Source organism: Lithohypha guttulata, assembly GCF_036872675.1.
Source record: "Lithohypha guttulata strain CCFEE 5908 chromosome Unknown scaffold_3, whole genome shotgun sequence".
Taxonomy (NCBI): Eukaryota; Fungi; Ascomycota; class Eurotiomycetes; order Chaetothyriales; family Trichomeriaceae; genus Lithohypha; species Lithohypha guttulata.
Genome location: NW_027042752.1, coordinates 959,783 through 987,697, shown reverse-complemented (window position 1 = coordinate 987,697; position 27,915 = coordinate 959,783). Strand labels below are relative to the sequence as shown.

The following is a 27,915-nucleotide window of genomic DNA, read 5'->3' as shown; positions in this document are numbered from 1 at the left end:
GTCGGTCTCCCTAGAACGACGCGAACAGTGCCGACCGGTTTAGCTCTCCCGAGAGGAGGAACATAATGCTTGAACTTGTGGGAAGGCCTACGTGCTAATAAGTTGTGCACAGGCACAGCGTAGAACCTTGAAAGGAAGCCCCTAAGGAAATCTAGGTTCACAACATTCAGGACAATTGATACGTATGTTCCACCTAAACAGGACGAAGAGTGCCTCGAGAGCAGAAAATTATTTCAGCACTCTATTAGCTCTTCTTCACTTTCGTCTTTTCTTCTCCTCCCATACTCGTGACATCGTCTACATGCTCGCTGCTCACCAGATGAGCCTCAACTCCATGTGCTGCGGCTCGAGCTTCTGGCCTAATCAGGGAATGGATTAGTCACATGTTAGACGTGACAACATAATCGGTCACAGTCAGAAGTGATACAGAAGATAAAGCGTCTCTTGGAAAGCGAGGTTGTATCCTGGACGAAGGTCGTAAGTGCATGCGTTCCGGGTGTATTTGACGTCAAGGGCAGTTGTGATGAGCAAGGCGTTGGCGAGGAGCACGAGCTGAATTTATCAAGCAGTGATCATGCTGGCAACAGTGGTGATTGAGGTTACCCCGGTACTTGAGCGAACATGTGTAAATAGGTGGCTGGAAAGAACGGCGAAACGTTGTGACTACGAACTGCATATGTACGAAGCAACCATGTCGACGCACAGCGACGATCATGGAACGAAGGACCAGGTAAAAGCAAGCTGGTTGCATGAAACGTTCAGTTCTTGAAACTGCCGGAAAGCACGGCTTTTTCAGGTGCAAGTAGGTCAGCAGCAGTGACTTGAGAGCACTCTTGAGCCAAGAACAAAATGGCGTGATAAGTCAGGATGAGGCATGCTCGGTAGAACTCGTTGATTGGTAGAAACCAGGATCTGTGACAACTGTTTTGGAGGAGTAGCACTTTCTAGCGTGACTGTTTCGCGACTAAAGAGTGGAGACTTTGTTGTTTTGCAAGCTTGACGCGTTAAACGAGTGCTTCTAGTACTGGTCCCAACGGCGGTCAGCATGATCACTTGAGGCAGTCAACGCATCGGTCAAAATGTCGGTCAGCGCTTCTTGAGACGCTGGCTTGGAAGGGAGTTGAACTAGACATAATATTGAGCGATATAGTCAGGAGAAGGTGTTTTGTTGATATTATCTCGAGGTGCGGGTCGGAGAGATTGTGCTAACCATCTGCAAGAGAATGGAGCGCAAGCTGTTCGACTTGTTCAGCAGATGGGGTGTGGTAAAATGCAACCGCACACTGGCAGGGACGTGGCTTGTAATGGATACTGCAAATAGGAGCTTTGACAACACCCGAGTCGGCAACGAACAGCAGGTGCAAGCTTTGTTTTTGCCAGAACATTTTCCTGTTGTTGCAACTCCGATGTTGTTGTCCACCGCTGCCTCCATGTCTCACGGTACAATAAAGCATATGAAGGTCCAGAAGACTTCCCCTTTACATGTGAGAGGAGAGTTAACGTAAAAGAATGTGGCATTGTTACTACGAAGTTGTAGATAGAATATTCAACATGTGGTTTCGCACTCCACAAAGGCAGTACAAATTGTGCAAAGTCCATACTGCACACAGCATTTAACATAATTATGCTCGATCACCCGATCTCTCCAATACAACCTTGCAATGACCTTGACCGAGACCATTGGAATACTGATGAACCATTGCTCACATGGCTACGACAACGTTTGTACAATCCCATGCCACGCCACGTAAAAGCTGGAGTTGAGCCGCAAAGAGCTTAGACTACGAAACTAGCGCCTTTTGGCGTGTGGGCTCTTTTGAACCAATAATCCGCATCTGTAGGTTTTGACGGGTCCCAGCTTCCAGGCCTCTTGCCAGTTCTGGTTCTTCCCTCGCACTCCATTTTCACATTCTTCAGCACATCCACCTGGCACTTCCGCACCGAAGTCGTTCCTTCTTTGCTTCCCGAATGACCTCAGGTGTAAACAAAGCATTCTACGACTTCAAATCCGTCCTTTTCTCAACGATACCCAACCTTAACGAACTACGATCCTCAAAGTGAACCCTCCGTCGCGTCTCGACTCGAACTTGGCGCACCTCTGTACCTTGCCCATCACCGCCCTACGTGCTTCACTATAACAACGACCTTCGAGGGGAAAAAGCAGACACAAAATTGAACAAACAGTACCAGAGGATATACCATCGACAGTATCATATCTACGTGCACGACGAACCAAAAATCTATTGCCAATTGACGACCTTCACTCGATATGATGATGCCATAGCACACTGAATTACCGCATATCCGAGCTTCACTTCACTTCATTTCGCTTCTTCCTTCAGCACATAAACCATGGCTTCACTATTTCCAGACTCGAGTCCTGCGCCATTAGTGACACAACAACTGGATCTCTCCCCCACCTTGAACGCGTCTTCTGCTGTAAAGAAGGTCGGAATGTCAATCACCTTGCCGCGCAACTTTGCGCCCTTGTCACTTGATCCAAACGAAGCACCAAGAACTCCAGATCAGACGTTCGCTCAACTAGAGCTTCCTCCACCACCTTCACATTCTACATATCGTTTAAGGCGGCCTCGAGTGAATCTAGCGAGCTTCCAGTCAAGACGAAACGTTCTGTCTGCAACTCTGTTTGCTTCCGAAATTCCCGTCCCCTCGAGCGCCGGACCACTGGTCACCAGCTTTTCAAACGCCGATCTACCCTCTGATACCATCGTGCCATCAGTTGAGTCAAGCAGTCCGTTGCGACCAAAGCTATTTCAGGCCTATTCCGAGCCAATGGATAGCACACGATTGAGGCTCATGGAGGACACCTTCACTCCTCATACTCCCCCAGGACAGACTACTCAAGTACTGCCCGAAGTCAAACACGATGAGTGGAATCTCCGACGTACCACCTCTGTTCGTTCGAATCAGTCAGATTCTTCTCTGTCTACAACAGAGACATACGAAACTCGACCGACATCCTACGATGGCTCTGTGACCGAGCAAGACGATCAGAATTCGGATCCGTTCACCTCGCACGAGCCGATCAAAGTTATCCCTGCAACACCTCAAAGAAAGAGCAAAAAGTTGAGGCTCACAAACTTCCTCTCCAAGAATAACTTTGACTGGCCTGTCGACATGGACAATCACCTGTTCAACGTCTATCAGATGTACCTCGCAGATCCTACCGTGACACCCTTCAAAACTGTTCCGGGCAGTATACCCCCAACCGGTGTCTGCCACAGAGTAGCTCGTCGCGCCAAGGAGACTTGGTCCAAAGCCAGTCGCATCGAAATGCCCCTCATACAGCGCTACAAAGTTAGAAGCTTGCTCGACGTTCGAATGACACCTCGTGAGAAGACGCCAGATCCTGACAATTTCCTGAGCATCGCCAACAGTGACCGCCGCCCAAGTTGGCCATCCGAAAGCGCCACTAGGAAGCGTCTGAAGCAGTTGTGTAGGGAAAAGTTCACCATCTCAGCACACTACAACAGATTGAGAGAATCTAGAAGTCCTTCACCATTTGCCGACCAGTTCGTGCCAAAGCGTCCATCCAGATTGAGCGCCTCGCCAATGCAGCCTGTGAAGGATGAAAGCATGTACAGTACAAGAGAAATGCACATCAATCTTGTTGCCACTGGTGCAACAGAACCTCTTGCTCAACTCACAACTGGCGACTCTCCACCTATGGAATCTGCTTTGCAGAATTTTAACCGCGATATCGATGCTACTGAGCAGGTAGAGGCTCCAACTACAGGACTTGGGATCCAGCAGGAGCCGATCCCTGTGGACAAGACCAAATTGTCTGCCGATACGAATATTCCAAGACTCGCTTCGCCCTTCTCGTACAATACCTGGAATGGTCCTATTCGACCAGAGAATCACCATCGAAGGCAGATTGGCAAAAATCATTTTGACACCATGCATGCCACTGGACCTCGATTGTTGTCACCTTTCCACCCAGAAATGGACGCTGGCATGAATTTCAACAAACGTCGTGCCCAGCATAATCTTGAAGACGAGCTCAGCCCTAGTGGGAGCAGTCTTGCCGGTCACACTTTGGGTCTTAACCTTGATGAGGCACCTCCAGCTTTCGTAGAAGAGGAACCAAAACAAGAACTCGTCTTCAGTGGATTTGGCGACCTCAATCAGCGCCGCGTACGCCTGAGGAACCGAGGGGCTACTCTGGGTACAGCTCACGAAAGAATCGCGAGGTTGTTCACCCCATTTCCACCTGATCAAGAGAACAACGCGCCACCTGTTCCTCCGATTCCAGCTCAGTTTGCTTCCAGTAGCAATGCCGCGAGTCAGGTTGTTGGGTTAATGCCACCCAAGGTCGACGAAAATCAAAGGCGGCTAGGTTCACCATTCGAGCTTGACCCCAACAAGAGATCTCTACGTGGCAAACCACGGCATCTGCCAAGTTTGAGCGACCCTTTCATTCAGTTCACTCACGGCATGCCTACCATAGCTAATACACAACAAACCACGAACATTGGCAATATTGGTGATAGATTGGCGTCTTTCGAGCAGAACCTTGGTGATTACAGAACCCCACAATTATGAAGACGATAGAAGACCAACATTCCCTTTTTCTACGATTCAGCGCTTGGTGGTAGTTGGAGTTGGGGTAGCGGTCACAGGCAGTTCGATCCTGCCCAGCTAGCAAGGTTGACCTAGATGGTGGCAACGGAGTATATTCATGAAGCAGGCGTCCGAGGCAGTGCGAAATGTGCATATGAGAGTACGGCATGGTATGGTACAGACATGAAGGACGACACGAACTATAACTTCGATGTGCATATGACCTTTTATGATTTTACGAAAACGAAGAAGGACGGCGGCATATATGTCGATACACGCTTGCAAGAACTGCAGACAACTTTTCTTTTGTTACGAGGATGAACTTGCTGGCTGGCTTATTGCACCTTTTTTCGACGTATGTACTTGATGGGCTTTCCTGGTTAGGATACTAGTACTGAATAGCGGGCATGAGTACAGATGAATTGCTTGGTGCCATGGAATCATGCCACGGATTGGCTACCAAACAGATAATGAGAAAGAAGAACAATTTTCTTATGACTTGAAACTCTTCTTTGACCACTGCTTCACTTCGTACATTGACGAAAAACAAGTCTGGTTCTCGTCTCATGCTATCTAGGTAAACGAACACGATGCAGCATTCCATTCCCTGATCGGATCGTAAGTTACGCAGATATGGTATCCCGACTGCCACCTCCTCATCATCCAAACATCACGGAGTAAGCAATCAAGTTGCTCATCTCTAACTACCTATCCAAAAACTTCTTGCTTGCTTTCCCCCTCTACATCTCCAGTCCCTCGACTCTCAAACCCACTATCACCATCACCATTACCAATATCGATACCAACACCCGCTCCCACGTTCTCCTTCTCACCACCTATGCCAACACTAACAGCAGAATAAACCGCCGGATTCCTGTACCCATCCTCCCAACTCGCGACGATAGCTCGAATAGCAGTCTCAGCGATTATACGACCGATTGCGACATGTTGTGGTTCGATGCCATTAGGGACGTGGAGGAATGCGACTTTGCCGAGTTTCTCGGTAGGAGCATGTTCGTCGTGGGATCTATCGTGTCTTGTAGGTATGGACGTTGATCCAGGTTGTGTTGAGGAGGTGTCTTTTGTGATTGGGGCGGTGTTCTGCTGCTGCTGCTCGTTCCTCTCGCGTATTTGCTTGTAGTTTTGTGCTTCTCGGTATCGGTAGACGAGGCTGCACATGAGTATAAATTCGCAGAGGAAGCGGCCTGCGTCGCGGGAGAGCTTGACGACTGGTTTGCGTGGAAGGGTCATGGTTGGGGTTGTATTTGTGTTTGTGTCTGTGCTTGGGTCCTGAGGGTGTACGCCGAATATAGCCTCAAGATTTCTGTGGTCGGCTTTCATGTCTGCGTCTTTCGCGTTGTTTTCTTGTCCTGGTGCGCTCTGCGCTTGTTGCCCATCTGCGGTGTCTTCTGCTGCCTCTTCAAGTCTGCGCCATTGTTCGTCGAAGTCAGCGATCCAGCGCCTGAGCACATCTCCTGTCTCCCAGCCCACATCTAGTTGTGTTGGAATGTTCGTCTGTTTCCATATCTTTTCACCGGCCAGATAGCCTGTTTGATCATCGACATCGGATATTACGTAACCATCTCTGTGAGCCTGAGTTTCTAGGGTGTAGCTGTCACGGCCAGAGGCGAGGCCAATATGTAGGATATAGTCAAAGTTTATGCCATGAGGAGGATGCTGTGAAGGAGATGGAGGGAATGCCCCACCATTAGTGAGAGGGCTGATCAAGGAAGGTATCAAGACGGATGTAGGATCGTAGGCCACACGAACTGCAGAAGGATAGGCATGGACGTGGATGCGGTAGGGCTTCCGGTTCGGAGGACGGAGTGGTTGCTGTACAGGTTGGACTTCAGGCTGTGATCTTCGACCTAGAAGTGCTGCGAGCGGATTACGCTGCATCAGTCCGAGTTGCTGAGGCGGTGGTGTAGGTTCGGGGACATGGTCGGAAGGAGGTAATGGATCAAGCTCTGAGGATAGTGAAGATGCAATGAGCCAGGAAGGGTTGGTACTGAAGGACTTGAAGGGTCCAAAACCTGTGACTAGAACATGCACGTCTCTGGTAGAGTCGTGGTCATACTCTTGTATCGATGCTGCTATTCCTGCCAGCTCTTCCTCGGGTAGAGGCGTTGATGGTCCAGCGTCACCCATTGTGGCTGTTTATGTTTTGTTTTAGATAAAAACGCTTCGACAGTAAAGATGAGATATCACTAAGTCTAAGAATGCTTGTCAGCTCGTGCACATCCTCTACTGGATGTACCGTGGAAAAGATGGTCAAAGCACGAGGGCACGAGGTGACAGATCTTGGAATGAATCAGTATTCAAGAATGGATGACGGCAAGCTCGGCCCAGACAGGCAGTCAATATGCAGTAGGAAGAATATCACAGGATATTGCATGATCTTTGATAACATATATACTTCGGTGAGTTGATTATCGAGTGTCATGGTTGGCGCCGCTGGTTGATGGACGCAGGTGTGGATCGAGACGAGCAGTTTTCGTGGTTGAGAGAGCATGCGACAACAACTCAACCTATTGACGCGTTCGTGATTGTCTACCATGAAAAGAAGTCCGTCATTCAGTCGACCACAATTCTTCTGCCAGCTGCTCATCGATATGGTTTAATGCACTTTTCAACGTGATGGGTCTCTTTAAAATGTGCTTGAATTATATCTGTAACCCAACCACGGCATAGCTAATTCAAACTCTCCAAGAGATGTCTTCAACTAATAAGCAAACCACCAATTCCACCAACGCCATGCTCAAATCACTTCATCAGCACCACCACTTCAGTTTGGTGATATTCGACTTGGAAAATGACTCTACCGTCTCCCCTTCGGCCCAGTGCCGGCACCAACAAGCCTCTCACACCGTCTAATTCCAGCTCTGAGATCTCGTCCGTTGCGTTCACTCTCAGTTTCGAGCCATTCTTCCATCATGCCCCGAAGTCGCTGGAGATCCTTGCGGACCTCATCCTCTTTCTTGCCTCCTCCGTTGATAAGCACGCTGAACACTTCTGTCCAGATATCTTTCTCCCAATACCGCTTGAAGTTCTCCCGCAGTTTCCACTCTTTCTTCTGGCCGAGGCCTCCACCACTAACAGAGACAGTCTCGATGTATTTCCCGAACAGTAATGAATGGATCACACCAGCCGCACCAAACAGATCAATCTCCCATTTCCATGGCTTGGCTTCTCGAATCTCGGGACAATCCGTATCTTGCGCTTTCCAGTCAGCAATGAAGCGTGTTTCATGCTTGAACGCCCGTGTATCAATGCCTCGACCGAGGTCAATCAGTGTTAGACCTCTCTTGTTCCACCCGTCTCGACCACGGCGGTTGTAAGGTCCACTCAAATCTGTTTCTGCATCCAACCTTACCAGGCAATTGTCTGCCTTGAGATCACCATGCAAAATTCCAACTCTGTGGATGTCATCGATTGTTCGAAGCAGCTCAACACTTAACCACATGGCGACCGGCTCTTCAAGACCTTCCGCTGTCTTGCCAGCTCTAGCACTATCGGCTCGACATTGATTGACGAGGTCCAGTAAAGTTCCCTGAGAGTGGTACTCGAGGACCAGATAGCACTCGTCACGGTATAGATGACACTCATGAGCCAGGATGATCGATTCCATTGCCCTCGAGCTATGACCTAGCCTGAATTTTAGCAGGTGCAAGATGTGGAATTCCCACGTAAGTGTCTTTGGCTCATTCTCTGCTTTCAAGGCTTCGACTGGACCACGTCCGCCTGTGCTGGTTGTATTTTCGTCGCCCTCTTGCTCAACACTGTCAACGAGGTATACAGGTGCAAATGCTCCCTCGCCAAGTTCTCGCTTGATCGCATACACTCGGCTGGTACCCTTGAATTTCAGCACGGGAGCCATGCCCCGCACACTCTCGCTCAATGCCTTCCTCGGGCTAGATTTGCTGGTCTGCTTTGCCAGCTTCCTTGTATAAGATCGGATTTGACCGAACTGGTTGGAGTTTTCAGGCGTATGATCGAAAAAGCCTGGGTAACTGGACGGTGCAGGATGGACAGTCTTCAATATTTGGTCTATCACAGTATCGTCGCACGGGTTGCAGACCGCATCGTTTATGATGGGACCTTTGTGGATTATCTTCTTGATGACTGCAGCAGGTTTGACCAAGGCTTTCACTGGTGAGGTTGGAGCTGCAAAAACATCTTCCGCTGTCTTCCTGAGACTCGAGTCCGCATGTCTCTCTTCCAGCACCGGGAAAAGAATTTTTTGATTCCCACTCAATGGTGACTCGGCAACGAGCTTCTTTGGAGAGTGTTCATTAGCATCTTCTTCGCTGTTCCTCCTCTTAGCGCTGCTCGGCCTGGGACTTTCGAGTAGGAGGTCGATAACGTTGAGTTTGGAAGGGCTTTCGAGCTTGGCTTCTGACTTGGTCGCATGTCTACTAGGCGTCTTTGCTGTTGCAAAGTGACTCTGATATATGGTTGAGGCGGCGAGAGAGCTTTCGGTTTGCTCGACGATCGGTGTCATAAATGGTAACTTGCTTTGAGCAGCCAAGCTAGGGTCTCGATAAGGACGCATTGGTGTTGGCTCATAGTCTTCCGGCTGTATCGGTATGTGTTCATCCTGGTCGAGCCCCTTGATGGCCTCGAATGGATCGGGCTGCGGTGTCTCAACTGGTGTAGCGAGCTCGTCCTCTTCATCTTCATCCTTGGTAAGGTCTATGACTTCAGTGGCATTTCCAGCCATTCGGGCAATTGCCATGGTATCAAGCTCTCCGAAATCTTGGTTTGCTAGATCGGCGATTGCTTGAGTGTCTAGGCCGTCCTGACTTTGGTCGTGGTAACCGGATAGGTCTTCTGTCTGATCTTCACTATGGTGTCGCTTGTGCTTGGTGGATCGTGCCTTTTTGAGTGCTTTGGGTATCTTACTAACTGTGAAATCGGACCAAGGTGAAGCATTTGTGTCGTCTACACCAAAAGAACGCATCGAGCTAATAGTGTCATCGCCATATTCACTGTTAGTGGTGGAAACTCTACCAGTGTCAATACTTTCACCTGCACTGAAAGTGTCATCCTCGAATTCGGTTTCCGCACCACTCCGAGTGTCGTCTTTGCCAGGTTGTCTCGAGGCATTATTGTACATGTCGTAAATATCGTTGTTGGCAGCTCGGCTGTTCATGGTCATGGTTGGTTCAGCTGCAATCCTCTTACGTGGTTTGGGCTTGCTAGGTGAGTCGCTTCGCAGTCTCACAGTTTGTGTCTCTTGCTTGACCTCTCTGACCTTGAGCTTCTTCTGCTTCGGGAGCTTCGGTTGCTCTACCAGGTCTTGTGGTTGTGTCGACTCGACGATATCCAGCTTTTGGTCGAAGCAGGCGGTTAGATTTTCCAGGTCTTCTGGTTCTTTCGACTTGTACTTTTCGGCCGTCGTTCTGACATTGGCATTCTCTCTCAACACGGGTATATTCTTCCTCCAGTTCATACCTGCCCAACCTCGATGCAGTGCTCGCAGCTCTTCGAAGCTGAATTCGTCTCCATTCCCGGCGTATACGGCATCCATGTCGACGAACACACGTTCTGCACGGCCCGTTCGAGGATTCACGATCGGTTCAGGTTGTTTCGAAGAGCGAAGGTTTGATGCATTGTTCTACTGCACAAAATGCCCAAGGGCTCATGGTTAGTCCTGAGCTTGTAAATACAAGGAGATCAGATTCACTTGTCGAAAGAACTTACCAGGTCTTTGAACACTTCCAGTTTGGTGGCAGTACCAGCTCGTTTGCCTGCTTTCAGTGTTTGCCCAGCCCAGGGTTGTGCTTCGATTGTGTTCTCTTTTTTCCTTGCCTGTAAGTCTCCGATACTGTTCCAGCCATTCGTGCTTGTCGTTCCTAGGAGTGGTTGCTCAGCATTGGAATCGTCGGAGAATATCGCCATCTTGGGCTTTTTCGACTTCGTTGTGTTAGAAGGAGCCGATCTCGATGATTGCTGTGGCTCATCTGCTGGGGCGGGCGCAAAAGGATCTATCTTTGCTGCTAGAGCCGCGCGAACCTTGGGCATTGCTGGAGAAGTAGATGCATCCTCTGTTGCTGGTTGTGCTGCATATCGCTGTTGGAATTGAGTGTATTTTCTGGCCAGACGCTCGGCAGGTCGGGCTTCTCTTTCCAGTCCCAGATTATAGACTTCATCTGCTTGATGCCATCTGCCAGCACCTTCTAGCCAAGCAGCAAACTCTTCGTAATATAGCGCAAGTTGCTCGCCAATATTGTGCCGAGCCAGGAATGCGAATGTTTCTCGTGGAGTCGAATCGAAGAAGTGGATGTAATGGCACCAAAGCTTCAGTAGCCTCGGGTCGTTCTTGTAGTCTTTGGATTTCAGGAACGTCTTGGTCGCTCGCTCGAGTAGAGGTAACAGCTGCGCATCCTTGGAAGTCGGCTGAGGGTAGGCTTGTAGGGTCCAGTTAACATACTATCAAATGTTAGCCGTGCCGAGCCACATTGAAGGTCCAAGTATGGCCTACTCTTGTGAAGATATCCAGTGGATCATCTGCTTCGTCTATTGCTTGTAATTCTTTCTCATACTCGTTTCTAATGGCATTGTTGAGTGTTCTTGTGTCGCCAGCAGTCGCTTCACTGCCTGATGGTCGAGGAGAGAGTATTCGAGCCAAAGAAGCAGCGCTTCTACCACCTTTCAGGCTGATCACGTTCTCTTTTTGTTCCTCAATAAGGTCGAAGTTGATGGGCTCCTGCGACAATGCCATACTGTATCAAAGCTATTATCTAAGTGTGCTGCATTACTGTACTGGCATATGAATGGAAACATCCAACGAAAGTCCTTGAGCTGGATGCCGAACGAGTTTGCCAAGGCGCGCTACTCGTTGACACAGCAACATCGGCATCGGTTCATATGGCAGCTTCACTTTGTCTAACCTTTTAATGCATCTCGTGGGCTATCTACTTACCGACATCGTCAACAATAATGGCATCCACCAATTTAGCTGAGCTTCAGCCATATCGACAGCATGAATTCATTGCAGGTAGGTACTTAGGGTCATTGGTTTTGCCACAAGGGTTTTCACCTGATACAACTATCCCAAGCCTCTCTGTGATTATATCACAGTCCCAGGTGTAGAACGCGGGTTGAGATCTCTTTCGTTATGCAAGACTGTCTTCCAGCGCGTTGCTGACAATCTCGCGCGCGTCATTGGTGATACACAGTAGCACCACATCAAAGCAGACCACAGTCTATCGGAAGGACCTCGCCAACACCCTCAAGAACTCCCCTCAACACTTGAGCACGCGTTGTCAGCAGTGTCGCCTGCCTTCTCCAAGACGTCTTTCAAGTTGACGACAAACGGCAGGGTTAGACCACGCTTTGCAGCCGCATTGTTTCCAAGGAATGAACCGAGATCGTCGACAACGTTGTCCGCGACGTCGACGAGTTGAACAGCCACGTTCCCAAGCAAGCCAGTGACCACACCGCGCTTCGCGGGAAGAAGACCCTCAACGTTTGCTCCAAGAGCCTTAAGGTCATCCCTGACACCCTGGGCCACATCACCCACATTGTCGGTTATTTGCTCGGCTCCATCGGAAAGACCAATAAATACACCAACCACCGCATCAGATAGTTCTTTGTCCGTATCGAGAGTACCATCAACCATACCACGCTTTACTGCGAAGGTGTTCCCGATGGTTTCAATTACGTTACCCGCACCATCGACTACTCTCCCGGTAGCGTCGAGAGTACCACTTGTGACGTCGCCTACGCCACTACCAAGATCAGATACACCCTTGAGATGATGTTAGCGAAGTCTCCAAAACTCGGAGCTTGGACTGAGTCTCACTGATATGATGCCGAGTGGCACAGCGGCAGCTAGACCAAATAGGACAACAATGTAGTTGAGCGTCTTCATGTTGATGGTATGAGTCTGGTGAAAGCGCTGCAAGAGCCAATACGCCTGGTCGTGAAGTTGGTCTGCTAGCAAAGAAGCGAGACAAGAGTGAGCTGGTGAGCAGTATGGCTATGAAGACGGTCGGCTCAGGCAGGCGTTGCAACGAGCTTTTGTACCCTTCTACATCTTTTTGTAAGTGAATTATTGAACTGGTCCATTAGCACGAGCAAAGCTGTACCTCCTAGCTCATTCGGAAGCCCTTGATCTTGGATGTTCTAACGACCAATGATGGTGTCTAGCAGACTCGGCTAACTCTGATTGACAGTTATTGACACAACCTTTTCACGTGAACATAATCTGCTTGCTCGGAGACAGACCTGGCTCGTCGCAGTTATGTAGCAGACCGTGGCCGAAGACGCATTTCTTCTCGCCTAATTGTCGTTCGTCCTGAAGAGTCCAAAGTAGACACTATTTTATCGGATTGTGTGGTCCAAGCACTCACGCAGCTCTTAGCTTTGCTGTCGTACCGGTTATGCAGCCGTCAGCACGACAATTTTGGGAGCTGGTGCTTGACAAGCACATCAGTCTACTCGAAGATTCAGGCATCGATCGCTTGCACTGGTGACTATGCAGCACGCTCCAAAGCGCCAGTGGATCAACCACCGACCGAAACAGTCAACATCGACCCGACATGACAAAAACACTAGTTCGAGTGGCCATCCTTGAATCTCGAAGCGAAGTCGCGATCCGTATACGTACACTGGACCTTCTCGGAATGAGTCCTGTTCGCGTATATTGACTGTGTGGGACTTAGCTGATGTTCGCTCACGACCGAGCATTGCTACCATATCCAGAACGTCTCGTTTCAAGGAACGAACTGATTGTATTGCCAAAACACGATCAACAGTCAACAATTGGACAAGTTTCGTGTGGAAGTCGGACGCACAACAACCGCGTCGTTAGCCTTGTCGAGCACAGATCTTCGCGACTCGTGTTGTACTGTCATGTCTATTGGCCATACCGTCACCTGTGTCAACGCGGATAAAGAGACGAAAGGGGAAGTTTGAACAGCGACTTCTGTCAATCGAAGAAACTCATAAGTGTCAACACCAGATGTCAATACCGATGGAATTCGTGGTTGCTTACCGAATGTGGTAGACACATGCCTGTACTAGTACTGCAGTACTACAAAGCTACCACCGACTGTGGCTGTATTGCTCTTGGTGCCCTGCAGGACAATGCTCAGATTTACGTAAGTCTGATAGCAGATCTGTATGCAATAATACATCTTACAGTCAAGTTAGCGGCCACCACTGCTTCTAGCAGATACCTTACCAGCGGCACTGAACATCGGACTCCTGTCAATTGCTCTACATCAATATAAAACTTGATCGGCGTCGACGTCTTATGGATCTTCGGCATCGTCACATGCCTATTACCACACATTGACATGAAAGTTCAGCTTCCTTCCACACACCACTTGGACATCACCTGCCAAGTTGTTCTACACGTTGCTCATCATGCAAACCGAAAGACGACCTTTGACTCCGGATAGTAATAATCTGTGACAGCTCGTTGTTCGCTTTGAGAAAGTGTACATCACTGCGCCAATGCTCTCTGCATAAGGTGTCATCTGTCAATATTTCGAAATGACTTTAGTGACTTCTCTTGAAGCGACGCATTCTGTAAGCTACACGCAGCAAGGAAATAGGTGGGTATGATGGGAAGACGGTCATGAGGAGTGATATGGCTCTCCCAACCCAACATGATCTTTCTGTGTTGCTTCTTGTAACTGAACACTTGCTGCACTTCGCGTCGCCAGCACACCTCACGACATACGCATGATGAGTTCGAAGTCTGTTCAAGATGTCTATTGTCAAGAAGCATCTATGAGCCTTCTGGACAAGGACAGTTCCGAAGGTGAAAATATCACCAGCGATACGTACGAGCATCTATCGCAGCGCCAGCCTAGAAAGTCGTACTGTCGTACCGTCCTGCCTTGGGCTATAACTACAATGTTATCGCTATGCCTCTCATCTACCTTGGGTTAACGCTCGCAAAAGTTCAGCAACCTGGTCCATTCGACACGGACTTGCCAGGTCTCCACTCAGCAGTCGTTTATGAGGAACGAGCTTTTACACGTGAACTATCTTATGATCCATCCTCTGGTCGTGTGATAAGAATACCCTGTGATAGAGAGCCTGAATACTTTGGGGAGCCGAATGAGATCGTTGACGCGGCGTGGGAAGACTTAATGCGAAGTAAGCTTATTTCACCGACCAAGTCAATATTTCTGATGCTAACGTCTCGTAGATCGATGGCTGTCCATGACACCTGCAGAAGCTGCTTCATACGACCCAGAGCTCTCGCCCCTTCCTTGGGACGGGCAGTTTCGCTTTGAGTGAGTTTCTAGCAATAAGCTGGAGATCACGACCCAATTGACTCTCATTCAACAGGCCGGATATGTTCCACTCCCTCCATTGCCTCAACTCCCTGCGTATGTATATTGACAAATCTTATTACGAAACCCATCACAATGGCCACTATCACAATTTATCAGCATTGGTCAACCAGGACGATTTCGAACGTATTCACATCGATCATTGCATGGATCAAATTAGACAGACGATACAGTGTCATGGAGACCTAAGCCCTGTGCTAGTCTACACATGGAAAGGGTTCGAATTGGGAATCGGCCGCGGCACAAAGCATACCTGCCGCAAGTGGGAGCCCATCAGAAAGTGGATGGATGACAGGAACGAAGAATACGGTCATCTGCCGCAGTGAATAATCCGAATCTTACCATGCATTAAATAGGAGACCGAGGAGGAATTCTTTGCCTGTAACAGCAAGCTTTCATAGATAACAACAAAAATACATACAATTGCACAAGTATGCTCAACAAGACTGAAATACACGTCTTTGACTATTCAAGTTTCAGTAAGCTAATCTCGGAGCTTGACCCCAACTCGTTCTCATCGTCGTTTCATCAGGCGTCCAGCCACGAATATCAGGAGAGTAGGAGTCAGCTTGAGCTCAACCTACAACTTCGTACGAAATCCCTAAAATTCGACCACACCTGAGTCCATAGACAATTCCGAGCTCGTAAAAATGGCACTTATCAACACCTGCCTGCCAACATGGCCATTCATCTTATTCGGCATCTTGGAGCCTTTAGCCCTGTAAGCTATATACATCGAATACTACTTACTCATCTCCACCACTTACCAAAACACAGCATCTGGGCGACCATAACCACCATCCTCGACCCCTACAAATTCTGGAACGACCAAGTCCCCAACCACCCGACAACCCCCACTAACTTCACGCGCCAAGCAGAAGCGCAAACCCTTCAACTCGGCAATATCTTCCTGCTACTCGCTGCCATGGCCGTGGTCTGTTCTTGGACGAAACACCGAGAGATCACAACGTGGTACCTTGTTGCTGTAGCGGTTGCTGATTGGGGGCATATGTATGTTGCGGCGAGGGGGGTGGGGTGGGAGTATGCGAGGAATATTACGCGGTGGAATGATATGTTTGGGGGGAATTTTGGGGTTAGTGCGTTTCTTAATGTTAATCGTTTATTGACGGTTTGGGGGGTGTTTGGGAGGATTGGGGTGGGAAAGGATGGGGACTGGAAGCAGAAGAAGAGAAAGTGAGGGTGAAGGTTGTGGATTTGGTATCTTATTGGCGGCACGGGTGTGCCTTGATGTCTCGCGTCGCAGGATTGTATATAGCTGTCCTCTTCTGCGCTGCTTCTTCTTCCTTTCCGTCTATATGCTCATTCATACTCTTCTCGAGCTGGACCAGCATTTCGACAACGCTGCCTCGAAACTTTTACATCCCAACAAGTGCTATCACGCTAATATGTGTGGAACATCTATGCCTGACCAGCAGCTTGCATGGCTCGTCTTCGGTCACGCTCCTCGGCAATGGACAACTAGGAAAATGTTAGCAATGAACGAAATCAACTATTTCAGAAGACATACCTTGACACCCTTGCCTTTAGGCAGACTGACCCATGGCTTCTCCCTACCGATGATGAAGACGTTGCTTTCTCGAGTAGCGAAGGAGTTGTCGATGGCGTCCTTGATGTGAACAATATTGAAACCACCATCGTGTCTCTCTCTGTGTGTGATGACACCAACTCGACCCATGTTACGACCACCAGTGACCATGGCGATCACACCGGTATCGAATCGGATGAAATCAGTGATCTTTCCAGTTGCAAGATCAATCTTGACTGTATCGTTGACCTTGATAGCTGGGTCTGGGTATCGGATTCTAGCACTCCATCAGTATATACTTCTTTGAGATTTTTTCCAACCAAACATTGATCCAACGTCTGATTGATACTGGCGCAACTTACGTGCGTGCATCATGCGTGACCAAGAATGGGATTCCACCTCGTCCAAGCTGCACTCTCTTGACCTTGCCCAACTTGTACTCGGCTTCAGCTGACTCAACTCTGTGAACAGCGAATCGGCCCTTGGTATCGTAGATGAGTCTGAAGTTCTCGCCAGTCTTGTCAATCGAGATCACATCCATGTAGCCGGCTGGGTAGTTCGAATCAGTTCGCACTTTTCCATCGACCTTGATGAGTCTCTGCATGACAATCTGCGTGACTTCTCGGCCGTTGAGGGCATACTTCAGTCGGTTTCGGAGGAAGACAATGAGTGGAAGACAGTCTCGCTGTTTGTGAGGACCAGGACTTTGCGCAAAATGTTAGCAAACCAGCTACATCTTCCATGAAAGTCGAGCTTACGAAGGCTTTGGGGCATAAGCACCGGAGAGCTTGTCAAGCAACCAGTGTGATGGTGCTGACAGACGCTTCTGGTGCTTCTTTGGACCTCTACCCATCTTGAATGTATTTGTGGGTTGTGTATGAAAGGAATATCGAGTTCGTCAAAAGTTCGCGGTCGCAAGACTCCGCAAGAAAGACTGCCCAGAAATTCCATCGCACATCCAATTTTAGCGTCTTGGCAAGTCTAAGGCATCAAGCACGCTCCTCTCCCTACCTTCACTTCTCAAGCAGCACATGATTGCTTTTTGTTCGGGAATCGTGGTAGCTGAGAGTGCTTGGAGCATAGAGACGTATATAATGCAACGGAGTAATTTCTTGCTTCTATGTATCTATATTCCTGTTGTCATGATCTATATCAGTCCTTTCAGAATGGCTGCTTCTGCATTCAGTATCGACGAACCAGCAGCGCCGATGACCGTGTTGTGACTTAATGCGACAAATCTGATATCGAAATGTGAACCCTTGGCTGCCTCTCTCACTCTTCCTACACTGACAGCGTATCCTCCCGAAAGATCTCTGTCTAATCGTGGCTGTGGTCGGTCAGGCTCGTCGAACACAACAATTGCCTGCTCTGGTGCTGATTGACATCCGAGCTTCTGTGCTTCTGAGATGTATTCTCTCATGGCTGTCTTGATCTCCTCTGCACTCGGAATCTTATCTCGATTCTGAAATCGCAGCGAGACGCAGGCTGTATGACCATCGATGACAGGTACTCTTGTGCATGTAGCACCAATCGTGAGTCCCTTCTGCTCCTCAAAAGCTGTGGCATCGGCGTTGAGAGCACCAAGAATCTTCTGCGCCTCGTTTTCGAGCTTGTCTTCTTCACCTGCAATATATGGCACAATGTTGTCCAAGATGTCCAAGCTAGGTACACCGGGATAGCCAGCTCCAGAGACAGCCTGTAACGTAGTAACCTCAACTTCTTCAACCAGACCAAACTTAGCTTGAATAGCAGCAAACGGTATGACGACGCCAATCACTGCACAGTTCGAGTTGCAGACAAGGAAGCCCTTCTTCAGACCAAAATGTTGTCTTTGGTGGTGGACAAGGTCTAAGTGATTAACGTTAACAGTAGGCACAACTAATGGCACCTTTGGGTCTTTTCTGTAGTTCTTTGCGTTGGAGAAGACTGGTATCTCAGCCTTCAGGAATTCCATCTCTGTCGCCAGGGTTAGTGTCGTAGGAACGGAGCTCTTGGCCTGGCCTACCAATCTCTCCCGCAACATCACTGTCCAGCCCTGAAAAGACAAGGTCACAGTCTTTGAAGTTGCTCGCTTTACATTCAACAACCTTGAGATTGCCTAGCTCTTTCGACATAGGTCGAGCTTGCTTCCAGCGTACGGCATCCTTGTAAAGCTTGCCTGCTGATCGTGACGACGCCCCAATTGCGTGAATTTCGAGCACTGGATTGTCCTCGAGGAGGAGAGCAAACCTCTGCCTGTGGACAGTCAGTTCATATCTCTCTCAGCAAAGAGGGCAAAATTGAAAGTACCCGACGGAGCCCGTAATTCCTAGAATGCCACATTTTTTCTTGGTTGAGGTGGTCATGGTGTGTGTATACTGATATATGAAGTCGGGTGTGCTAAGGGGTGCAGCAGGAGTGGCTTTTGGGCACGAAGATACTCTGCGACGGTTCGATAGCTTGTTATGTCCGAGGAGCAGGTTTGCTGTAAAGATGTCGAGTTCCTGGACTTTTTTGAAATCCAGACTCTTGAAAATGTGCAATGAGTCAGACAGAAAAATTTATTCGGGGAGGACGCTCGAGTACTACGCGCGAACTGGCATGCCACTTTACGAAACCTTACACAACTCAGCTGTCCTACGAGATTGGCGAACGCATCCTCCAGAGACTGTGCATGTAAAGATGATGTTGTCTCGCTTGAACCAAACACAAAATGTCCAGAAGTTGAGGTGGTACAGGCGAGTCAGCTCGATGAAGTGCCTAAATCTTGGACGCGTTACACATCACCTTGAATACATGGATCAACAGCTCGACTATGCTGAACGGTGGCTTTCTTTCAACCTCTGCTCACAACACCTCAAATCCTTCCATTTATCGAGAAATCAAATGAAAGTGTTGCCCCAATGTCTCGAGACTACCCATGTACTTCGTTTCGTGGTGGATACTTTACAAAAGTCGAATGTTTACGGTGCACTTCAAACCACATTCTCCAGGTCTTAGATATGACACGACCAGTCTGAGCCACAGTTGCGACCATGTAGCAAACATTTTTTGACCAACAAGTCAGATCGAGCGGTGATAGATGCAAATGTGTGCTGACCATTGGTAATAACAAAGGTCTGCACTACGCGTACTGCGGAATTGACAAGTACAAACCATCTGTATCTTGAGGCCAAAGCTGCGATGCGCTTGGTCCTTACACTGACTTCAGGAGGTAGGTTCGTTCTTTACTTGATCTCAAGCAGGAGTACAAGACACGATCATTCCTGCTACGTTTGTACGCGACGCGTTTTGAGTTCAAACTGACATGCCTTAATATGTTCTACGAGGCGTCCTTGCAAGCCTTCATAGTGTCTACAAGTCTAGCAATACTGCGTCCGATTTTATTTTCACCTCATACTGACCTCGACCTCTCTCACTTCACCGTCACCTTCTCATGGAAGTAATGGAAGGTCATTGCCAAGGCCGCTAGCAGTCATTTGTTAAGTACCTCGCTACTGCTCTTTTGTTCAATTCTGATTGCTGCAAAAGAAGCAAACGACGACCTTCTCTTAAATCCAGCAATCTTTCTTACTGATTTGTTCTAGAATATGTCTGGTCAATATAGATCGACACAACTGATCGATATCGACTTCCTCTTGAAGCAAAAAACTAACCTCACCAACGATGGATCATCCGCGCCAAGACCCCTCTACCTTCTTCTCTACCGATCAGCCACGTCCCAAACACTTACCGCCACACCGTAATTGGAGAGATCGACATTCTCTGAGGTTGTTTGTGACGAATCTACCTTCAGGCGTAACGACGCGAGACATCTACCACAACTTTGAGAAGCATGGCACTCTTGTGCGGATATCGATCTCCGAAACAAGACAGGGCGAACGGTCATCCGAGGCAGAAGTTGACTTTGAGCCCGTTCCAGACACCGACTTCTGGAGAGGGAACATTCTTACTTTTAAAATAAGTGGACGTGTGGAACGTGTCAGAGCAATACTAGCCAAGTATCAGCCCGAGAGATTCAAAATTCAGAGTCCTGTCAATCAAAACGTCACATATCCGGAGAGAATTGAGGTAAATGGTGAAGCTCTCGACTTTGGCTTCCTTTCAAAGCCAGACAGCATGACGATCATGGCTACCACTGGCCCATCCAAGCTGAAACTCAACCTTAGGAAGAAGGAGCTCGAAGTCCACTTCAGCTTCCTTCAGATTTCCTCCACCCAAAAGACCCGTGACTTTCGTTTTCAGATTGCATTAGACGATGAGTTTAGCATTTGGCAAACTGCCAAGAACAGCTTCGTTATGCACCTGCCCAAGGCACCTTGGTACACCAAAATGCTCAACGAATCAAAGTTGAACTCGCATAGTAAAGACGGCCGTGTGTGGTCAATAGACGACTTGTGGGCGCGCCAGACCGACCTCTGCACCGAAATCGCAACCTACAGACAGCTGGAACGGACACCTGTTGGCCTGCCAAAAGTACTGAACACTATCAATATATTCAAGTGGACTACATTCCGTTTCCACGTTCGTCCTGGGGTCGACAATGAACGTGAAACATCTCAATTCCTCGTGGCATTGAAGGATTGGAACGTACAAGTTCATCGCAATCAGAGCTTGCAGTTTACTCAAGGTTCGCCAACTCTCGAAACTGACACATGGACGTTGATCAATGGAAACACCAGCAACGATGCCTCACTCTCCTCATTTGACCAGGACTTCTCTCGCATTCATCTGCCGTTCGAGGTGAGATATCAGCTTGAGGTTTGCATGTCTCATGGTTACCTAAGCGAGTACTCAATTACGCCATCTTTCCTCGAAAAGCTCGCTCAGTGGCCGCAAGCGAAAGCAAAGTCAGCCTTGGTCTATGTAGCGACCCAAGGCAAGAGACTGTACGATCCGAATGCGATATTTACTGAACTTGAGTACGCAAAACCTGTACGACCCAAACAGCTTCCTGATCACTGCATCGAAGTATATTCAGCGACAGTCACAGCAACCGGAATTCTCTTCAACACACCCTCAATCGAAATCACCAATCGCATTATTCGGAAGTACAAGTCGCAGTCTCATAGATTCTTGAGAGTCCGTTTCGAAGACGACGACTATCGAGGCCAGACGAGACTCTTTCCATCTGACAACAATCGTATGATAACAATCTTCAATCGAGTTAAACGGGCGTTGACTTTAGGTATCAAGTTAGGCGACATAACCTATGAGTTCTTAGCTTGGGGCAATTCTCAACTCCGGGAGCATGGCGTCTACATGGTCGCGCCGATAGGTGATATGACTGCGGACAAAATTCGTGCAGAGATGGGCTCTTTCAACGAGACTGTCGTTGCTAAGAAAGCTGCTCGTATGGGTCAATGCTTCAGTACCACGAAAGCTGTAAAACTCGGACGAATGCCGATGATTAATGAGCAGTCACTGATTCCGGACATCAAGAGAGGAAGGTTTATGTTCACAGATGGTGTAGGCAAGATGTCCCCACTTGCAGCCAGCCTTGTCAGCAACCAACTCGGTATCAAAGGCGAGCCCCCATGCCTATTTCAATTTCGGTTGGGAGGCTGCAAGGGCGTTCTGGCTGTGTCTAAGGACGTTCCTGCAATTGGCATTGAGATTCGAGAATCTCAATTCAAGTTCAACTCTCTTGTTGGTGAGCTCGAGATAATCCGGTGGGCAGAGTTCTGGCAACCATACCTCAACCGCCAGATTATCCTCTGCTTGGGATTTCTCGGTGTCCCCACCAAGGTGTTCTTACGCATGCAAGATGAGACTGTTCTGGCTCTGAACAATGCTCTCCAAGATGACGGAGCAGCCATGAAAGCACTGAGAAGCAATGTCGACCCAAACATGATGACGTTGAGCATTTGCGAGCTAGTAGATGCTGGTTTTCGAACCGCCCACGAGCCTTTTGTCATTGCATTGCTCAGGCTGTGGCGTGCTTGGTCTTTGAAGCACCTCAAGGAGAAAGCAAAAATCCCAGTTCAGAAGGGCGCTTTCGTACTTGGTTGTGTCGATGAGACGGCTACCTTGAGAGGTCATACAAAAAACTGCCCAACTGGAAGCAAGAACAGAATTATCGAGGACCCTTCGTATCTTGACAAGCTTCCACAGATCTTTATCCAAATCACGGACGTGGCTACGGGCAAGCTCGATGTCATTACAGGCGTATGTATATTAGCTCGGAATCCATCGCTGCACCCAGGTGATATCAGAGTTGTTCAAGCTGTGGATGTGCTGGAGCTGAGACACATGCGTGATGTTGTGGTCATGCCTCAGACAGGCGACCGAGATCTACCAAGCATGTGCTCGGGAGGTGATTTGGACGGCGACGACTATATCGTGATCTGGGATCCTGAGCTGATACCTGAGGTGTGGAACGTCGAACCTTTCCACTACGAACCACCACCACCAAAGACTGTTACAAGTGCCATCACAACGACTCATTTGATCGAATTCTTCCTCAACTACCTCCGCCACGACAACTTGGGCAAGATAGCGCATGCACATTTAGGAGCTGCTGATAGGCTAGACGACGGCCTTAAGAGCGACATATGTCTCGATCTTTGCGCTCTACACTCTAAAGCTGTGGATTATCCTAAAACTGGAGTTCCTGCGGAGATGGATCGCCGCCTACAAAGGTTTGAGTGGCCACATTTCATGGAGAAGAAGGGCAGAAGGCAATATCACTCGAACAAAGTCTTAGGCAAGCTCTATGACTCGGTCAAGACGGCCGAGTTTAACCCTGACTACAGCTTGCAGTTCGATAGGCGGATTCTTACTGCTTGGGAGCCATCGAAAGACTTGTGCGACAAGGTTCAAAGCATAAAGATTGATTATGACAATTCGCTGCGGCGAATCTTGAACCAACATGGTATCGCGACTGAATTCGAGCTCTGGAGCACGTTCGTGCTGACACACAGTAAAGCCTCCCGAGACTACAAATTTCACGAAGAAGTTGGCAACCTATCGAGGGTGCTTAAAGAGGAGTATTACAGTGCTTTGTGCGACCTCGCTGGGGGCAAAGATTTCGATCGCCTTGCACCAGTGGCCGTTGCAGCGTACAAGGTGACTCATTGTCAACTTGAGTTTGCTGAAGAGAAGGCCAATGCCGCAGAAACTGACCACGATCGTGTTTCAACAATGCCGTTCATCAGTTTTCCGTGGGTGCTTCAAGGGACTCTTATAAAAATCGCTCAGCAGTCCGACGATTCGAGCCCATTCAGGACGACAGTTGTTGTTAAAGATGGTGAAATTACTGAACGGAATATTGGGTTGACAATTGACTCCAACGGCGACGGCAGCATCGACGTACCTGATATTGCTGACCTAAACCTCAAGACGAGCAAGCTGTCAAGATATCTGCCTGATCCTCTCTTGACCAATACGTCGATAACAGTCGGAGCTGAGATTGTGGGTGATGGCAAGGCCGAGCAGCCTGTAAGCTCGTCTACTGATATCACGCCGATTACCGAAAGTGCTCCTGATACTCCATGTACAGATGTTGAAATTTCAACGGAATATGTGGCTTCATGCAAAGATTCATTATTTCAAGAAAATGCTGCACTGTCTGCACCAGAGCAGCACAACTCCCAATCGCATGATAATTCTGCAAACTTAGGTTTTGAGACCTTTTCTCAAGTCCCTGTAACAACACCGAAAGGTCACCTTGAACATAGCCATCCCCTCCAAGGCATTACTTCTGAGCCTTCATCTAGCCAACTATTTCCCGAAGTGGTCAATACTGAGGCCTTGCACAAGGGAGTCTCCGTCAACGAAAGTGAGCAATTGCGACCCCTTAGTCAGGAGCAGGATTCAGCGCCAAGTGGTCGAACAGATACGCAACATTCGAAGCTTGACAGCACTGCTCGGTCAATATCCGCAAGTCCTCGCAAACAGCTGCTAACGTGCTGGTTTTGGAAGCATGGAGGTAATTGCAGACATAGCCAGCAAGATTGTGCTCGACAACACTGGGACACAGGTATCTGCCCTCTACCACCAATGGATTCGAACCGAACTTCTCCCTCTAAGGGACGGAGGACTCCACGAATAACGAGGGCAGTTCTAGAGGACTCAGACAGCGATAACGCAACACAGACACAGACAGGAAGGTCGCAGCGAGGCAGTCCTAGTAAGAGAGGGCCAGGTGATGCGTTCGATGGCGACGACGAGAGAGTCCCCAGCGCGACTGGTAATACAGCTCTTTACAAGTCTCGAGTCTCAAGTCCAGATCAAGCAGTCACCACAACACCATGGTTGAATCGAGGCAGCTTAGCTGGGACCAAGGAGCCTCTCCCACACTCAATTACCTCGATGCCGATGCAACCCCGAAGATTAAGCGCCAAAGCCTCTGAGTTCTACCCTCAGGGTGTGAATGCAGCTAAGGGTGGCACGGTAACGATGCATGATCGACCAGGAAAGGATGCGGAGAGCATGAATGGCACGTCCGTGCAACCACCAACAAGAGGAAGACCAGATTTGGACACGACTGTGTCAGGTACAGGTACTAGTACCGCTGTCAGAAGTGCCGATGACCTATTGGACCTTGAACAAGTTCCTATTACGAAGCATACACAAGGCAACATTAACGTGCTCAAAGATCCTGCACTTCTTGTTGAAGGAGAAGTCGGCTTGGAAATCGACGAGCTATCAGATTGAGTACGGGAGGAAGAGTCCGTGACTCTAGATGAAGTGTACCGTCTTTCAACGTCAGATAGCGGAGCAAGGAAGAGAGGACATTTCTGGTTTTAGAACTGATTTATAGCATAGCGAACGACGTTGAGATGTATCAAAAGTCATGTATGGCAACAGGCGCATAGGAATAGGTTCGATGAGCTTTTTGCATCAGAGGCATTGTAACCAACCAGTGCGAACCAGCAGCATAGCGGTCGCGAGGCACGACATGGTATCGGCCAGGTCGATGAACTCACGCAACGGCGAAGAGTAGTCAGAGGTGGATGAACGCATCTGCGAGCGCCATGTTTCTAGTAGTCTACGACTGGAGTGTATACCCACAAAATCGAGACTGCCGTTGAAACCTTTCAAGACGTATCTTACCTGTTTTAAACTCCTTTGCACGAGTCTACTAGTCACTATATCTCATCCCTCTACCTTATCGCTTGCATTATGCTACAAAATGGTCGTCTCAGCCTGGCCGTTAGTGCTTACGAGAGTCAACATAGAGTGTGTTTGCGAAATACATCATAGATATCAAGTTGACTGTATTTCATGCAAACACATTGAAGCTCTGCACATGCAATTCAACAAGATACTAGATCCTTATTCGCTTTGAAACGCAAGGTTAATCATCAATCAGCCCGCTTGCTACATATGGTCGTCACAGCAATACTTGTATGTTATTTAACATGTCCATTCGCATCTTCTTCAAGCAGGATATTCTGCGACCTTTTCAACTATATCCACAAGATGGCAAGTAAAGCCAGCAGCTCCTACCAGAGAGATTCATCATGATCCAGCATCACCACTTGCCCTGATACCGTGCCGCTGCTGCTGTCCCTGTACATGAGCCTGCTGTATTCCCTCTAACCCCACACCGATACTACTCAAACCCTGCGGCATCTGATTCCCATCAAGCTGAATAGGCACATGCGCGTTCGAATTCAGCGTCGCGCCTCGCTCCCTCACGGTAAGCGTATCAGCAAGTGCCGGAAACGCCTGCGTAAATTGTGGGCCTATACTCCAATTCTCCAGCCTGCGGATGTGTCTCTCAAACACAGGGTTGATGATGGGATCCTCGTGTTCGCTAGTGCTGATCAGGCAGTCTACGGGCTCGTAGGGCCAGTTTACGCTCAGGCCGCTGGTCCAGGGTAAGAACCAGTTCTCGAAAGGGTAGTCGTGGTAGTTCCGGACTACTTTGTCGCGGGTCCTGGGCCAGGGAATGTGGTCTACCCATGCGGGATGGGGGGTGAAGAGTTGTGAGGGACGGGGAGTGAGCCATTCCGGTAAGCGGTCGTAGTTTTCTTGAGTTGGGTAGATTTGCCAGCGCATCAGGAGGAACATTGTGTACGTTGTGGCTACTCTTTCGGGGAGGGACGATATGTTGGGGAATTTGGAAATGATGTCGGTCATTAAAGTTGATATAGGGTCTGAGGTGGCTGCGCGGGATGATGGTGGAGAGCCGATGTGACGAGTAAGGCTCGATGCTGTAGAGCCCGCTGAGGATGTTGTGCTGGTTGGATTGAGCAGGTTGGCAATGGAAGGATAGGCAGGAGAGTTGTAGGAAGGAGCTTGACCAGAGGCAGAGGTATAGCTTGCGTGTTCGCGTTGACGGGCTTGTAGGAAGTTTATGAGGATGCTGTCAAGAGGACAGGTGGGTGAGCAGTTCTTGGGGAGCATGTTCCACGGAGCTTGCGGCGAGCCAATCGGTTCTAGATAGGAAGAGTATTGTGAGCGATCGAGCGGTGAAGCTCTTCGTTCAGGCACGGAGGGTATATAGTTGTTCTTATTCGCTGCCGCCGAATCGATCAGAAAGCTGAAATTCAATTTCTCTCCATTCTCCGACAGTTCATGGTTGCGGTGCATCGACTCTCGTTGGTTATTGAGAGCCATGCGCGGATTCACCCATGACTGTGCCTCAGTAGAAGAGTCGTGCTCGGACGATGGAAACGGGCTGGGGTAGTTGCTCGTTTCTAGGGGAGGAGGGACTGATCTTGGAGGGAGCGAGGTGCCGTTCATGAACTGCTCCGGTTGGTATGCAGTTGTGTTCTGTTGAGCCGTCTGCTGCGCAGCTTGCGCCAGCTCTGGCAATCCTTGCATGTTCAGCAGCGGCTGCAATATGTTCAGCACCGAGGCCAGTCGTCTGCGTATCTCATCATTCTCAGCCTGGACAGCATCTCTCTGTCGGATGATAACCTGCAGCTCTTGATAAGGCTGCTGCGAAGTCAATTCTTGAATACGTTGCTCTAGGGCCTCGATCTGGTTTCGCGTACGTTCACGGATGGCTCGTTGTGCTTCACGGTCATTTGCTCGTTTCTTCGCTAATTGTTCTGGAGTGAGACTGGCGACTCCTCGACCACTGGATGCGCCGGCTTTCCGCTTCTTGCCCTGAGTAGACGGCGTGTCTGCGCCATTGACATCGCTGTGACAGTCTCCGATACTCTCTGGATGTATTTCGCCGGAGACGTAACCAGGACTGTTCATGTTCTGACACAAGTTCTCGGTTGCTGACTCATGTAGCATTACTCGTGTAAGAGGAGATGATTCACGCAGAAACCTGCTGCTGTCAGAGGCGCCGTCGACCACCGTACACGTAGCCTTGGCAGCGCGATACTGGCCTGAGTGAACAGCCGTAGATCAGCAAGAACAGAGGTGTCAGCTCCTTGGAGGAGCAATAGATCAATAGCTACTGACTGCTTGCTGTTCTCAGCTCCTGATTGTGGTACATCTACCTGACTTGATACTCCGAGGTCGTCCGCTACCAAACCACAGATGCTATTTAGCAGCCACATCCGTTTTGAAACAGACACTCCA

The 27,915-nt window shown here is 49.0% G+C and overlaps 8 protein-coding genes across 8 annotated transcripts; 2 read left to right on the top strand and 6 right to left on the bottom strand.

Moving 5' to 3' along the window:
• Positions 1–2,352: 2,352 nt before the first annotated feature.
• LTR64_004148 (uncharacterized protein) lies at positions 2,353–4,566 on the top strand (the record flags this gene model as incomplete). The annotated part of the gene is made up of 1 exon (XM_064898496.1): positions 2,353–4,566. One exon carries the CDS (start codon positions 2,353–2,355, stop codon positions 4,564–4,566), a length of 2,214 nt encoding a protein of 737 aa, XP_064754453.1.
• Positions 4,567–5,292: 726 nt separating this feature from the next.
• Positions 5,293–6,732, bottom strand: LTR64_004147 (uncharacterized protein; the record flags this gene model as incomplete). The annotated part of the gene is made up of 1 exon (XM_064898495.1): positions 5,293–6,732. The coding sequence occupies one exon, from the start codon at positions 6,730–6,732 to the stop codon at positions 5,293–5,295; it is 1,440 nt and encodes a 479-aa protein (XP_064754452.1).
• Positions 6,733–7,402: 670 nt separating this feature from the next.
• On the bottom strand, positions 7,403–11,308 carry BUB1 (protein kinase; the record flags this gene model as incomplete). Its single annotated transcript, XM_064898494.1, has 3 exons — positions 7,403–10,201; positions 10,288–11,016; positions 11,069–11,308. 3 exons carry the CDS (start codon positions 11,306–11,308, stop codon positions 7,403–7,405), a joined length of 3,768 nt encoding a protein of 1,255 aa, XP_064754451.1.
• Positions 11,309–11,818: 510 nt separating this feature from the next.
• On the bottom strand, positions 11,819–12,460 carry LTR64_004145 (uncharacterized protein; the record flags this gene model as incomplete). Its single annotated transcript, XM_064898493.1, has 2 exons — positions 11,819–12,337; positions 12,392–12,460. 2 exons carry the CDS (start codon positions 12,458–12,460, stop codon positions 11,819–11,821), a joined length of 588 nt encoding a protein of 195 aa, XP_064754450.1.
• A 3,859-nt stretch (positions 12,461–16,319) lies between these two features.
• Positions 16,320–17,299, bottom strand: RPS4 (40S ribosomal protein S4; the record flags this gene model as incomplete). Its single annotated transcript, XM_064898492.1, has 4 exons — positions 16,320–16,379; positions 16,429–16,723; positions 16,809–17,150; positions 17,205–17,299. 4 exons carry the CDS (start codon positions 17,297–17,299, stop codon positions 16,320–16,322), a joined length of 792 nt encoding a protein of 263 aa, XP_064754449.1.
• A 294-nt stretch (positions 17,300–17,593) lies between these two features.
• On the bottom strand, positions 17,594–18,791 carry HOM2 (aspartate-semialdehyde dehydrogenase; the record flags this gene model as incomplete). Its single annotated transcript, XM_064898491.1, has 3 exons — positions 17,594–18,402; positions 18,452–18,681; positions 18,736–18,791. The coding sequence occupies 3 exons, from the start codon at positions 18,789–18,791 to the stop codon at positions 17,594–17,596; spliced, it is 1,095 nt and encodes a 364-aa protein (XP_064754448.1).
• Positions 18,792–20,091: 1,300 nt separating this feature from the next.
• On the top strand, positions 20,092–25,083 carry LTR64_004142 (uncharacterized protein; the record flags this gene model as incomplete). The annotated part of the gene is made up of 2 exons (XM_064898490.1): positions 20,092–24,355; positions 24,407–25,083. 2 exons carry the CDS (start codon positions 20,092–20,094, stop codon positions 25,081–25,083), a joined length of 4,941 nt encoding a protein of 1,646 aa, XP_064754447.1.
• An 807-nt stretch (positions 25,084–25,890) lies between these two features.
• On the bottom strand, positions 25,891–27,829 carry LTR64_004141 (uncharacterized protein; the record flags this gene model as incomplete). Its single annotated transcript, XM_064898489.1, has 2 exons — positions 25,891–27,719; positions 27,796–27,829. 2 exons carry the CDS (start codon positions 27,827–27,829, stop codon positions 25,891–25,893), a joined length of 1,863 nt encoding a protein of 620 aa, XP_064754446.1.
• Positions 27,830–27,915: the final 86 nt, after the last annotated feature.